Genomic DNA, 14,574 nt, shown 5'->3' on the forward strand with positions numbered 1-14,574 from the left:
CGTGTACTCTTCCCTTCTGGCTTTTAAGGTTTTAAGGACAGTGAGTTGTGAAGTTCTCGTGGATACGTTTGGTGAAGATTGAGGGGTCAGAGTGTAAAGTGGAACATGTCCTATAAGCAGGAAAGCTGAGAAATAGAAGATTTATTACTATTCTTATTTTAAAAAATTTTGTTTGCGTTCAGAATATCTTGTGTTACAAATATTTTTGTGTTTTAAAGCGTAGCCCTATTGTGTAGCCCTATTTAACCCGGAATTCTTAAAATGGGTCAAAGTTTAATATGTAAAATATTTAGGTGCCATTAGCGAGCATTAATCAACTGAAAAATTGGAAATTTTCTGTGTTACTACTATTTTACTTATTTTTAATTAGAATTATATCGATTTTATTACATAATACCAATTCAGGATGGAAAAATTTACAAAGTTTTTTTGACACAACCTAATGTGGTGTTTTAAGTTGGAGATTAAAAATTTGCTCATTTTTCGTATATTTAATACTGAGCAGTGATGAAAAATGTTAAATAGAAAGCTACTATTGAACTATGACCCAGTGAAAAGAGTGTATTCGTCTGTTCGAGGAGAATAACCCCGTCTCGACGTTTCACAATTTTTCGCAGTAAGAAATTCTTATGACGCTTTACGATCGTCGCTGTACCAAGCTTCCATGGCAACAAGCCAATACCCAGCAGATGAATCGTGGCAGGGTTCACGAAATTAGCAGAAAATCGTTGCGATCGATGGTGTGTATTCCCATTCATTATGTATATTCAAGTATGGCATCGAGTTTAGTGGTGTTTATGGAATTTCTTTTGTTTTGCATAAGAATTAACAAATGTTAAAATCTTTATTCGAACATATGTTGCATAATGAGGTATCTACTTATAACAAAGGAATACTAATTTAGCAACATAACTTTATTTTTTTTAAATTAGAGAAATTTTTAATTATTTTGGAAATATAATTATAAACACAAATTGTCAACATCTCGATATGAACTTGCAATTATAGATCACTGACGAACTTATAACATACCTTTGTATAAAAATAAAATTCAGTCATTCAGTTTTCTTCATGGAAGACGCTAGTAAAAGGGGATGAAAATATATAAAATCTATTTAAAAAAAATCGACGAGCCTATAGTGAGGAAATCCCCTACTATTTTATCATTAACCTCAAAAAACCGATCACTAATTCATCCAATTGCTTTTCCCTAACCTCAATAATTATATTTTTCCGTATACAAACACTTTTATCTTATCTAGATCAAAATGGAAGTTCCGTATCGAAAGATTATAGGGGAAAGAATTCCTCGCCATTTTCCTCTTCACTTTCTCCGACAAGTTCGCTCTTTTTTCCTCTTTGTGCCGTTCTGTGGTCGCGTTTGAAGCGCGTGCCGCTCACGGCGTCAACCATATGGTTTCCTTCCACTCTTTATCGTTCTATGGCTGGGTTCACCAAGCCAGGGTAATAAATATCATAACCTGAAACCTCGTGGAAGTGTTAGGCTCCCGACTTAATCCAAGTTAAAGCCGCGAAACTCGTCCTGGGGACCGTCTGTTTCGCTCCCTCAGTCCTTCGTGCCCGTCGTCGGGGTCGCTTTGTCACTCCGACGCCTGATACTTTGTCAGCCCGGGATTTCGGCTCGTCATGCGATTAGCAACCCTTGAAATATTCGCAGAATATTTTGTCAGGGTATTCCGTTGACGATGAATTTGTCATTGATGGAACATTTGCGAATTTGTGCCGCCAATCAAAGTATTTTGGATACAGCATGCTAAGAAATAGTTTCCTTTTGAGATTATTGAGATTCATAAGCATCATTTTGAGTGAAACGTACAATTAAAGGAAGAGGGAGTAAATAAAAATATATTTGACTTTTTTCTTGAATTTATTAGAATATTTTACATTGTTTTTCTGTATGTGTGTTGCAGTATGTATGATTTCAGAAACGCGACTCACGAGTATGTAGACTGCTGTTATTTATTTAAATATACAGAGAAGCGCAGAATTCAAATATTGGCTATGCAAAAATGTACAAAATATAAAAAGATAATATACATTTTGTAATACAGTAGTATTTGAAAGGAAAAAGATATAGTTAATTAAAGGTTCCATTTTTCTAATTGTGTTTATGAACATAGGAATTTACATATACATCTGCAGTCCACACGTGGTATATAATATAAAGGGTGATCGCTTACCTATAAAAAATTTTAAAAATTGGTCGCTTTGGAAAAGATTTAGACGACAAATCAATGATAACTAATAATAAGAGTTACTAAGAATAAGCTTCTATCGTGCAATAAATAGATACTCCCAAAATCAACAGAATGTGCCACTTTAGGGAAATAGAGATAAGAAATATCATGGCTTTTCAAATTTTGCTTAATTTATTAGAATATATTTTTTCTTTCTCAGATAGAAAACATTTGCTCCCCTTCTACCCTTGCGCCATAGCATCAGGAAACCTGGCAGATGTTCTTGGGCAGCGCTTAGTTCGCCTCATTACCACGAGTCACGTTAATGAGCTTGCGACCCTTGATACTTCACTCGGCTTTCTCTCCCCTTCTTTTCCTACTGTTTGAATATAAATCGGCTACCAACGCAAGACGCAACAATTATATTTAAAGTAATCAATAAAAATTAGCCGATTCATATTCTATAAACTAAAAAATCTCTAAAATTATTTTGATACATCTTCGATAAAGCTTATACATATGGACTGTACTAATTTTAGTAATTGAGAAAATTAAAAGAATTTTACTTTAATTTAATTGACTAGGTACAAGTTTTACTAAAGTTATTATCTTGAAACTATAGAAAGTATGTAGACTACCACCCCTGGCAAAAAGTTCTGCTAGGGGTGAAAATGCAGTAGTATGAAGTTATTAAAAAATAATGTAGCTTTTGAAATGTAAAATGCTATCATATGAACATAAAACATATGGGAATATTAAATAGCTTTGGTATGGTTGTATTTTACATTTTCAAAAACTACAACACTTAAATAATTTTGTGCTGTTGCATTCCATCGATAACTTTTTGTCAAGGGTAGTATTTTACAAACCTTTTATTACATAAAATTGAATTATTACTCCATAGAATTATTGCGAAAAGGGTGTAGAAGTAATTTAAAATATGTATGCCAAATGCAGAAACATATTCATAGAGAGTGAGTGAAATGTTTCGACTTCGTGGGGACGGAAATCAAACAGTTTCCTCTTGACTTTGCAAAAGGGGAAAAAGGACCGGCAAGGGGAAGCCGAAGATCGTAGGAATTTCAAGACGACCCCTGGTCTCTGGCAGACAGGCCGTAGATAAAGATAGATGCGTCGGTTTCCGGCGTGTCGAGTTAACGACTCGAGTTTTATCTGTCGGTCCTCCCTTCGTATCTCTTGTTCCTGGCCGACTGCCGCGCTTGGAAAGCGTAGAAATGGAGATGGAGGGGAAGGAAAACAGCTTTGAGAAAGAAATTAACAATAGCTTAATTGGAGAAGGAAGCAGGGGGAAATATGTAAAAAAAATACTTAAGAATTGCTAGACAAGACTTTCGTTTTTGTCTATGAACAATATTTAGTAATTATAAGTTAGAGTTTAAGACGTCTGCAACTTTGTTAGCAAGTCTAACTATAGCGATACTATGACTACATTTTTTTAACAAATCAGAATATATAATATTTAGAAATTGTTTTACATTTGAACTGTTGTCTAATATTGCATAATATTTGAAATTTTCTTGCTGGAAATGGGAAAATCAAGAAACTCAGTTAAAAATGAAATTTAAATAAATATTTAAGAATGCTTCATTTGTTACAAGTTATTAAATTTCTGAAAGTATGAGAAGGGGGATATTCTTTTTAAATGTCACTACTGTTTTTTATCTACTCTCATATTAAAAGTAGGCGATTATTTGACTTATAATAAATTACTGATTTTTAAATTAAACTTCGTATTTTATTAAACACTGCAACTAAAAGTCCTATAAGATATAGTGGATTTTCTAAATTCTCTCCGAAGAAGCTTCATTCATGATAGGCTAAATAAAGTCTTTCATTAAAAGTGAGAAATCTTTCCACTTAAATAAAATAAATTATATGTAAAGTATTGTGAAAACCTTCATTTAAATATAAAATACGTTCAGTACTATTAAGTATGGAAAACAATATCGCTAAGTGTCTTCCACGACTTCGTTTGGCAGCATCTCGGAAGAAACTCACTTTTTTGTGACATTCTTGCTTGACATTCATGTGATTTAACTCCTTTTTGGCTTATTTTCTGTGGGACTATGTTAAACCTCGAACCTATGCCATAATCAGCGACCTTAAGAACAATGATACTCGTGTTATTAATGGAATTGGTAAAATAGAGTCTCAGTCGTGCGAGAATACCATAAAAGATTGAGTTTCTTCCGAGACGTTGCCAAACCAAACCATGGAGGCTATTTAAGCGATATTCTCTTCCATACTTAATGACACTGAATGCACTGAGTATAAATTAAAATGAAGATTTTCACGACACTGTACAGCCAACTAATTTTATTTAAGTTCAAAGATTGATCACTCCTAGTGAAATATCCTACACGTGAAAAAGCGCGTGGAAGGCGAACAATGGACAAAGCGAGAAGGAAAGTGATCGACGAAAAAGAAGCGTAAGGAGCGGATAAAAGGGGTTGACGAGAAGAAAGCGGCAGAGTGACGAGGGAGAAAAAGGAGGACAAAGCGATTGGCGGGGAAAAGGAAATAGTGGGCGAGGAGGCGGCAGAAAAGGAAGGAAGGGAAGTCGGGGGCAGAGCTGCAGCACGAGTCATCTGGCACTCAGCAGGATTCGAAATAGAATTGGTCTCGTTCCTTCCTCTCTCGCCTGCTATTTTTCCTCTCTGTTGGCCGTTTCTCTCCCGGAGTGAGAACAAAACGACGGGCAAAAAGACGTCGGGCCGACGGGGCCGACGATGTTTTCATTGTAATTATGTCCCATGTCCCTTCGGCTTCCCTTGGCCGAACTTTTTACGGGCCTGCTACTAAGCAGCCTGTCAAAGCGTCCTAATTTTTGTCCCGGATCAGACGCTCCGGATCTCGACGACCTTACTAATTTCTCTCTGCTATTTCAGTCCATTTCTGAATTCCATTAATCTCTTCGTCGAGATCAACCTTCGGACGAAGGTTCTTGATGCTTAATTGCTGGGGTTATGAAAGAGACGGACTAGAGCTTATTTAGAACTGCTGGAAGTAAAAGTTTAGTGAAATAATATACGTTGGGCAAGATATTTTGCGGTAAATATTGATTCAAGTGAGACAGTTTTAGGTTAGGATCTCTGAGTTTTGCAATTTTTTAAATCGAAGCTAAGATATGTTGCTGGAATGCCACGCCCTCGGGAAAATATTGAAAATCAAAAATATAAAATTCTTGATGAGGGTAGCAGGAAAATTACTAACAACAGGGACTTCTTTAAGAATTTTTTCCAAAGTATCCATGAGACTTTTTAATACGAGAGTTTTGCTCACTTCTTTATTCACGGTTAGAGAATAATCAATAATTTTTTCAATACGCAATAACAGAAATTGCGAAAGTTATCTAATGAGATATATAGGCTGTTTCGATACACGGGTTTGGATGATTGACATGATTGTGGTTGCTCTGCTTATTTGAAACGAATGAATGATCAACTATTTTGATTAGTAAGGACACAGTTATGGTCTAAAGTACGGAAAAGAAAATATCTTGATATTTAAAGAAATGGCAGATCTTTGAAGTTGAAGTATCGATTTTCGTATGTTTTCGTATCTATCAAAGATAAAAAAATAGAAAAAGACATCACATTTTAATATCCCTAGCCTAATAAACCATAACTGTATCCTTACCAATTAAAATGATTTATCATTCGTTCGTTTTAAATGAATAGAACGTCCGCAGTCGTGTCAGCCATGGTCAGTATACATATATACAGTATATCATTACATAACTTTTGCAATTGTATATTAAACAAATTGTTGATTATTGTGTTTTTCGTTCTCTCAACTAGAAAACCCCCTTAAATACAGCATTAAGAAAATAGTAGATTACCATTCGATAACCATTTTATGACTATTAGATAAAGTTTGCTAAGAAAATTTTATTTTTGTTTAAAATTAAGAATAATATAAATCAATGTATTAAAAGATTGATTGAAGAAACACAGATTGATGAAAAGAAACACTTTTCACATTGTTATGTCGCCTAATAAAAGATACAAGCGTTAAAAATACTATTTTAATAACACTAGTAGAATAGAAGTAATACAAAGGAGCAACATTGAATTAATGAACAATAAATCAAGTACAAAATTCGGTGATATAGTCAAATTATTAGAATTGCTGCTCCATTTATAAAAAGTACTATTAAATATAAAAACATTACCAAGGAAAACTTCCAAAAACTCTATGACAAATTAACCTCATCTGACTTGCAAATTTCATAACACAATTTACAAGACATAAAAAATAATAAAGTACTGTATTAACATTATGAAATCGTTACACACAGTGTCCACAGAACAGTTGCAGCATCCAAACATACCAATATCCACAGGAACCAACTCGAATAGCGTGGTCAAAGAAAAAGGAAAAGGGTCTAAGAGACTCTCGTCGGTTTCAGAAGCAGTATATCGCGGATTATATGACAAACCTGTTAACACGAGCGGTGGCGTAAAGCAGGTAACGAGTTGGCGGTAATCGTGATCCGTGGACTCTAAGTAAAGTCAAACAGTCGACTCGGTTGTCTTTGCTCAGCAAACTCGTGCCAGTGCGAAGCCAATATTTAGACAGGGTCCGGCTCAAACATCGTAATACGCGTTGAAACGTTATGACACGCGCCAATTGCTGTCTCTATTTCCCACTTGCTCCTTAATTCCCGCGCAACGACATGTACCATATGATCGATATTATTGCAGATATAACGACGCAATTTCCCATAAAATGATAACATTTATGCGAGGAAGCTGTTTCAGCTTCATTTGATGGCAGAATTCGCTAGAGGTATCTTTGGTCTAAAAAGAAAACAATATACATATAAATTATTTCATTGTTACTGATATAGTGATAATAACCGTTACAGGTCGAATATATAATACTTTCAGTGGTGGCATTTAAAATTTGTCAGAAGTGTTAATATATCACAGTACAATTATTGTGGAAACAATATTCGACTTCTCTTTCTTGTAGAATTGAATTCGAAGTGATCCAGTATTTAATTTCTGGAACATTTGGAATCTGATTTTGTTAAGTTTGAAATAATGTTAAAAGACAAGAGGTTGATTCAAATTAATGCTTTAAAAATAACATGCAACAACAAAAAAGTAATCATTTTTAGTTTCCAGAAAATGGAGTAAGAGAATTAAATCTCTTACCTCTCATAGAATTATTATCATTATTTATAATCAGTCAAATAGTTGTGTATTTCTACATTAATTAAAGCAACAAAATGACCAAATGGAACTTTTGACCATGTTTTCGATTAAACCCTATCGGTTATGATAAGTGTATAACTGGTTTAGAAATCATTGATTTATGGCTACCACGTTCCTTGAATTAGTTTTTCTCACGCTGTAACAAGAACCATATAAAATTTTATTCGAGAGAAGAGTCGTGTAGTTCCCAAAGCTGTTTCCGAGATAGAAATTTATGGTAGAAACGACGACAGACATAAATATCGGGGATTTCTTTGAGGAACACGCCTAGGAATGCAGGAAACAGTTTGGTGGTGTCAAACGAAATCGATTTAAAGACGGTTGTTAAAATACCACTACGTGACGTTAATGGCTTTCTGTCAGTCTTACGATCTCGTGAACATCCTTTGTTCACATCTTCATTTTGTTGTGTTAAATAACAATTAGGGGTAACTGAAATTCTTGAAGCAAACCCTTTATTATTTTGTTTCTCTGTTGTACCCTGCCTGGTTTATATGTATAATTAAAAAAATTATAACTGACACATTAAATCAGATATGAATAAAAATATGCAACAATAATTCGAGTTCCCACCTTGCTAATATGCATACGAACCTAAATTGCCGGAGGATCGGCAGACCGTAAAATTTAAACATGAAAGTTTTACACGAAAATGATTAAAGCGTTAGAGAACCTCAAGAATAGAAAAGCATGTAATTTTCTTTAAAAACATACTATGATGTATAAAATATGTTAAGTACTCTTATGTTCAAGAATAAAGATAATAGTTACATAATTTAATTTTGGAAAATGAAACCGAGATATATTTTAAAAAAATATTTGAAACATTTATTGCAAAAATGAAAATTTATGAATTTCTTATCAGGTAAATAGGACAAAAAAAAGCAAAGAATTGAAAACATATGCAGGTATTGTTAAATTATGTTAAAACCAAAAATTGGAATAGATATCTCAGGTATAATCATAAGAAAATAGTACTTATTATTTAAGAATATTTGACACAACCAAATTAAATTATCAGAGTTCTTACGAGTAATCTAATTTCAATCATATTATGCTTATGATGCTATTGTATGAAAACTGAATTTGCTATTAAATTTTCATACTTATTAGATCATTTAAAGATTAAAAGAAGAAAACGAACATATATGACAACTCAGATTAAAATTTTCATGCATAAAAATTGCACACTATTATCTGCTATAGCTGATAAACGACTCATTGATTGCCCTAAATAGCTAATCGAATAGAGTTCAATTTTAACCCCTTCAAAACCAATTTTTGGAGTTGCTAGAGAAATTCCTTTTTTTAAATTATAAATAAAAAGACTGTAGAAGCTTTATGTAGAATTTAAGCTGTCTAGGTCATTAGTTTTAGAACCACTCAAGAACTGTTGCTGTGTACATGCAATGTTGAACGTGAAAGGATTGAACACAGTGTCCACATCATCAAAATTCCTAACTTGATAATCTTTCTCCAAGAAACGAAGTCGTTTTACACACTGACTTAAACTTCAATTCAAACATACTACCGTTTTACGTGATTTATTTTTTTATCCCTAACAGTCATTGAAAACAGCTGACACAACATTAACCTCCACCAAAAATATCATCAGAATTCTCGCTCAGTAAATGGCAGGATCCTCCAGTTTCCCTAAGAATTTCCCATCGCCCAAGAGAAATGCCTCGAATGCACGACCTTGGCAGTGAATTACGTACTTCAACTTCTCGGCAACTTTCGCTGGCGCAGAGCAAGCTACATGCTGCTCGACGAGTTTTCAATAAAGATTTCAGCCACCTGACGTTCTTTGTAATTCCACGAAGAATTCTGGACGCGTGTCGAGATATCGTCGTAAAGAGTCACTAACGATGCGACCGGGCGAAGAGAATATCTTTGAAGGTACGAGACACGCGTCATTTCCTGATGTTTCGAGCGTGGCGAACGACCGTCAGTCAAAACGCGAGGCGCTCTCCTTCGTGGGGACCCTATTTCCTCTGTGCCACTCTATCTTTTAGTGAACCAGAGCAAAGCGCGGCGAACTTCTCAGATTTCGTGCGTATAAAGCGATTTTCTGTGCCCTGCTGTTGGAAGCTTCGTCCCGTAAATTACTTTTCTTTTCGTAAGTGATTTATTTTCAAATTACGACGTATTTAATTAATGGCGAATTGTGGTATTGTGTTTCCCATTTTGGGAGGCAATCATGTGGTTTTATGAATACTTTTCAGTGCACTTCTGGCAACTATAGATCATTTTCTTTATTTTGGAAGATTGAAGTCATTCAATAGTTTTGTAGTGTAAACGTTTGTGTAATGTTAGGAATTTTATGTTGGTTTTTAGTTTGTTATATTTTTTAGTGTTTTTTTTTTTAGTTCAGGAGACTGTTCTCTTTTTCAATTTTTATCAGTTTTATTTTAGGCTCAGTCCATTATTATTTATGATTAAAAGGAACGAAGGAAACTGAAACTTAACGCTTCTTTTGAACTTATTTGTATAACTTTAAAGCAGAAAATTAGCACCACTTGAGGACCCTACAAATTGCTGATAATTTTTGAGTGACACAAAATGTATTTGAAGGTACAGAATGCATATTTATTAATACGTATTCCGTGCCTAACGAATAGTCTAAGGTTAAAAGCAAGCCAGACAAGCACTCTTTGTGATTCTTAAATTTGCCAAGAGGTTTTTTGTAACCAGCTTTTATGATACACCTTTGTCCAGAAGACTGGGCAAAGAAAAAGAAGTAAATCACTGTCAGGGAGAAATTTACCAGGAAACAAGTTTACCATTGGTAGAAGACACCTGTTCTGTCGTCGAAAGGACAAAAATAGAATCTTTGACAGAGAGATACACGCCATTTGTCGCGGCTTTGAGCGTGTCGTAATTTCATTTGTCAAATGAGCAGCCGTCTTTTTACATTGTCTTTTTGAGATGATTAATTTGTCGTCTGCGCTACTTCCCCTTTGAATGAAATCTTCTGTGTTCCTTTAAATGCTTTTCTTATGAAAGAAATTAATATTCAGTGTACTTATTTTATCAATTTAAGGATCTCTTTCTTTGTAATTTTAACTCTCTGTTCATCAATTTAGCATTTTCAACTGAAACATTGAACTCTAAGATAGTTATAACATTTTTTTTTTTTTTTTTTTTTTTTATTTAGTATTTAAAGTCGTTGTAGTTATAACATTTTGTTCCATTTGTTCTGTGGTATTTTTCTATCAGTGCTCAATTGTTTTAATGTAAGATTAAGTAACGAAGGAAATTTTTCGAAGAAATGTTACTCAAAGAGATTCCAATTGTTTTATTTTATTTTTATTAAGAACGCAACATTTGTAAGAAGCTATAAGAGTATTAGAAATTGAAAGCATAAACAATTTTCAGATATCCAGACACCATGATGCTGTGTAGGAGAATTTTTCTCAACAGTTTTATTTTCTAATAATCAAAATTGCATATGAACCATTTAGCTAGGAAACACAATTTTTCTAATGATGCAATTTCCATTTTCATTTACGCCAGGGTTGCCAGGAAGTTCTTCATTGGCATTGAGAATTAGATTCAGTCATCGATCTGTGACGTAGCAGGAAGTAGAGAAAGAAGAAGTTGAAGTCGTTGGTGGGAAACTAGGATTGCCAATGCCAAGCAACGCTTCCTTCAAGTCCCAGTTTTCCACCACCGATCTTAACTTACACATGCCCTCTGCAGTCCCTATTTCTCCACAGATCGATGACAGTTCAATTGTTTGCACAGATGAGGAATCTCCTAGAAACCCTGGCTTACATAGTGTTTGTGCATGTAAATGGAGTAACATTGGACATCATGGAACAGTTAAATCTATAGCAGTAAGGTAGAACGACCTCTCACATTTTCAAAGAATTCGAGTTAAGACCCCGATGGAGATATAGAATATAGAATTTAGAATTTAAAATTTATACAATATAGAATTTTTAAAAAGAAGAAAAGATATTAAAGCAACCTTTTTACACAAAAATAAGGACACAAGGAAGGTGATCAAATCTATCATACAATAGTATAATAAAGTGATCACAAATACGAGAAATTATAAACACATTTACATGAGATTAGTATTGAGGAGTCTTACTTAAGAAGAAGAAAAAGGGAAATGTACACAACCGTGCATAAGTATTTGGACACTTTCACATTATTGGAAATTCATGAAATATCTCTAATCAAACCTATGCTATAGAATTTTAGTTGAAGTGTCCTTTATGCATTTCCCAGAATATGAAAGTGTTCAAATACTCATGCACGATAGGGTACAGTTTTATTTAAAGGTGTCAATCACATGATCACCTAAGATAAAGGAATGAACTTTTAATACACTTTAAACAAAAACACAAGTCCATAAGATAGTATTAAAGTTGAAAGCTTTAACTCTCCAAAGCACAAAAACTAAAGAAACTAAAAAGGCCCAGTCGCCCAGAAATTTCATTCTCATAAAATTCAAAACTCCTTAGAGAATTACTAGGGCGCTTCAAATAATTTTAATTCTTCAAGATAGCATAATAAATATACCCCTATTTATATTCAGGTACTAAAAACAGGTACACTTAACTCCACCATGTGTTGTGTTCCGTTAACTCAATATTTTATTACAAACGAAACTTACAACAATAGTATTACAAAACGAAAAACGTACACTTGACAACGTTCAATAGATATTCGTATATAAGTCCTAGACAATTCAGTGAACTGTTGCTGACGAATAGTAGTAAAAGTCTAACTCTCGAAACCAGCATTGGATATATATATACCTGTTTTTAGCGATATATATATTCGATATATATATATGTTCGGAAATTTTAAGAGTGGGGTTGTTTTGGATGTAATAGATTATCAAGGGATGAGACACTGAGAATAAGGTTTGAAAATGGATAAGAAATGAGTAACTGAGGACAGGGTTCACGGATGACTCATGAAAAGGACTCACGAAGGAAAGAATTTGAGTACACATTGATTATTAGTTCAGCTTTGCAGATGTACGATAGAGATAGAGAAAAATTCAGAGTTGACATACAACAATGCTTCAAGGAGTCAAACGCCAACCTCTCAGATCATCTCTTCTCCAACCGCCGAGATATTCTTCACTTTTACGAACTGTTTCCCAAGGATAAGAAGCTAAGATTGTCACAAATGTTCCAGATTGACCAGCAGCGCAACGGCAATCGGCAGTGCAGCCACCGGCGGCGGTGGCGGAGCGAGTAGCGGTGCGAGCAGCGGCGCTGGCGGCGGCACTGGTAGCGGAGGTGGCGGGGCTGCCGGCAACGGGACTTCCGGCGGTGACTTCCTCCGCAGAAGTCACCCCCTCTCGGACCACACGGCCCTGCATCCCGCCTACCGGCTCAACTACATGGACCACCTTTACCACCAGCTCCAGGCCTCCACGCACAGTCCCAACGCCTCGTTACACGGTAATTATCCTCGCTTGTACTTATTCCGAGATAATAAAAGCGATAGGGGACGGGGACGTCGTCTAATTTCGACAACATGCCCGTGGAGCTTGAAATTTATTCGCCTACTTGCTGTCGACGCTGACGGTAACGTCCGTGGCTTCAGCTGTTGGTGGTGAGACGGTAGTCTTTGGTGGAATGTTTTTGAAGGTATTCTTGAGATTGTAATATGGTAGGTCTGGGATTTGGGGGGAGTTTTGGGTTAAGTAATTGTTACTCTCTTATTGAGTAATTCTTTTTTTTTATTATTGTATATTGTTAAGTAGGTATACCTCTGTATTTGAACTATTATTGGCTAACATAGAATGATATCTTAATGACTATATCACACGTAGAACAGAGATGTCATAAAAGCAGGACTACGCCTCGCGTAGAGAAGGCTGTTGGACAACTGCGCGTTCATAACATAACAAAATAAAAGACGACTTAAGATTTAAAAAATAAGGACTAATTTTTGGAAGTAACAAAATAATAGAAGAAATCGTATTAATTCAATAATAGGGAATTGTTAGTGTTAATTGATCAACTATGTACGGTATTAATTTTTTGTTTGATGTGTATACTTTCATTTTATGTCAGTTAAATACCTATGAACAAAAAAATTAGAAATAAAGGACAATGTTAAAAAGTGATCATTTCTGAACTCCTAGGACAGGAAAAAAATTCTTTATGTCATGAATATACGTTCACTATTACACTTAGAAACGAAAAATGTGGCAATCATTCTTTCTGAAAAAAAGTAACGAAGAAGATGGGTTTATATAAAAACAAGATTGTGATTTAAAAACTTTTTTTAATTATTAAATTAAATTAATATTAGTTTATAATATATAAACTATAATTAAAAAATATTATTTTTATTATAAAAAATAATTTATAATTATATATATAAATAATTTAATTAACTGAAATGATAGTATCATCAGGTATCTATTAAATTCATTTAGTACGTAAAACAAGGATTTATGAAATTGATACTTAATAAAACAAAACAAAATGAGAAATAATTAATAATAAAAATGGCTGTATCATGGATATCATAAAAACAATAATTGCATCTAGAATTACTTACTCTAGAAGTAACAAGTGTTATAATAAACTAAGGTAGGCGTTGCAACTATTTAATTGATTATAAAAACTGTTCCAAGTGACATGTTGCATGTTTATTCATTGTTCCCACCGTAAGATTTTTTGGTATGAAGAATTTTTCACAAAGAAAAATCCTGTGTAGACATGGAAGCATTAGCACAATTTGTTTAGAAAAAAGATTATTGTTTGAAATACCTAGAAAAGGTAGAATAAATAAAAAATCACAATTTTTTAAAACCGATCGAATATATTATTTGAATATTTTACTAATTGATATTATCCATTATGATGCACAAAATTCGTCGTACCCAAGAGTTTTTAGATTCCAAAAGTAACTTTTTAAGTGGCATCATAGTAATAATATTTTAATATTCGCATTTTCCTATTATTTTTCGTTTATGAATATCTACAATAGAAGAAGTAATTTTAGTAACATAGAATACCTTCTCTGCTGCTCAATGAAAACGCTGAGAAGCTATATGAAAAGGACCCGCATTTCCGGCGGAAGAATCTCTTTAGGAAGCAACAAAAGTTCTTTGAATCTAGTCCACCGTATGAGTTTTACGATATTCGATA

General features: G+C 34.1%; 1 protein-coding gene across 1 annotated transcript in view; it reads left to right on the forward strand.

The window, feature by feature from the left end:
• Ci (transcriptional activator cubitus interruptus) overlaps positions 1 to 14,574 on the forward strand; it is a 163,619-nt gene that overhangs the window by 124,163 nt on the left and 24,882 nt on the right. The window contains exon 2 of the mRNA XM_076383262.1: positions 12,602 to 12,870. Coding sequence (XP_076239377.1) covers positions 12,602 to 12,870 — 269 coding nt within the window. The remainder of the gene's footprint in view (positions 1 to 12,601; positions 12,871 to 14,574) is intronic.

The sequence above is a fragment of the Calliopsis andreniformis genome, chromosome 8, assembly GCF_051401765.1.
Source record: "Calliopsis andreniformis isolate RMS-2024a chromosome 8, iyCalAndr_principal, whole genome shotgun sequence".
NCBI lineage: Eukaryota > Metazoa > Arthropoda > Insecta > Hymenoptera > Andrenidae > Calliopsis > Calliopsis andreniformis.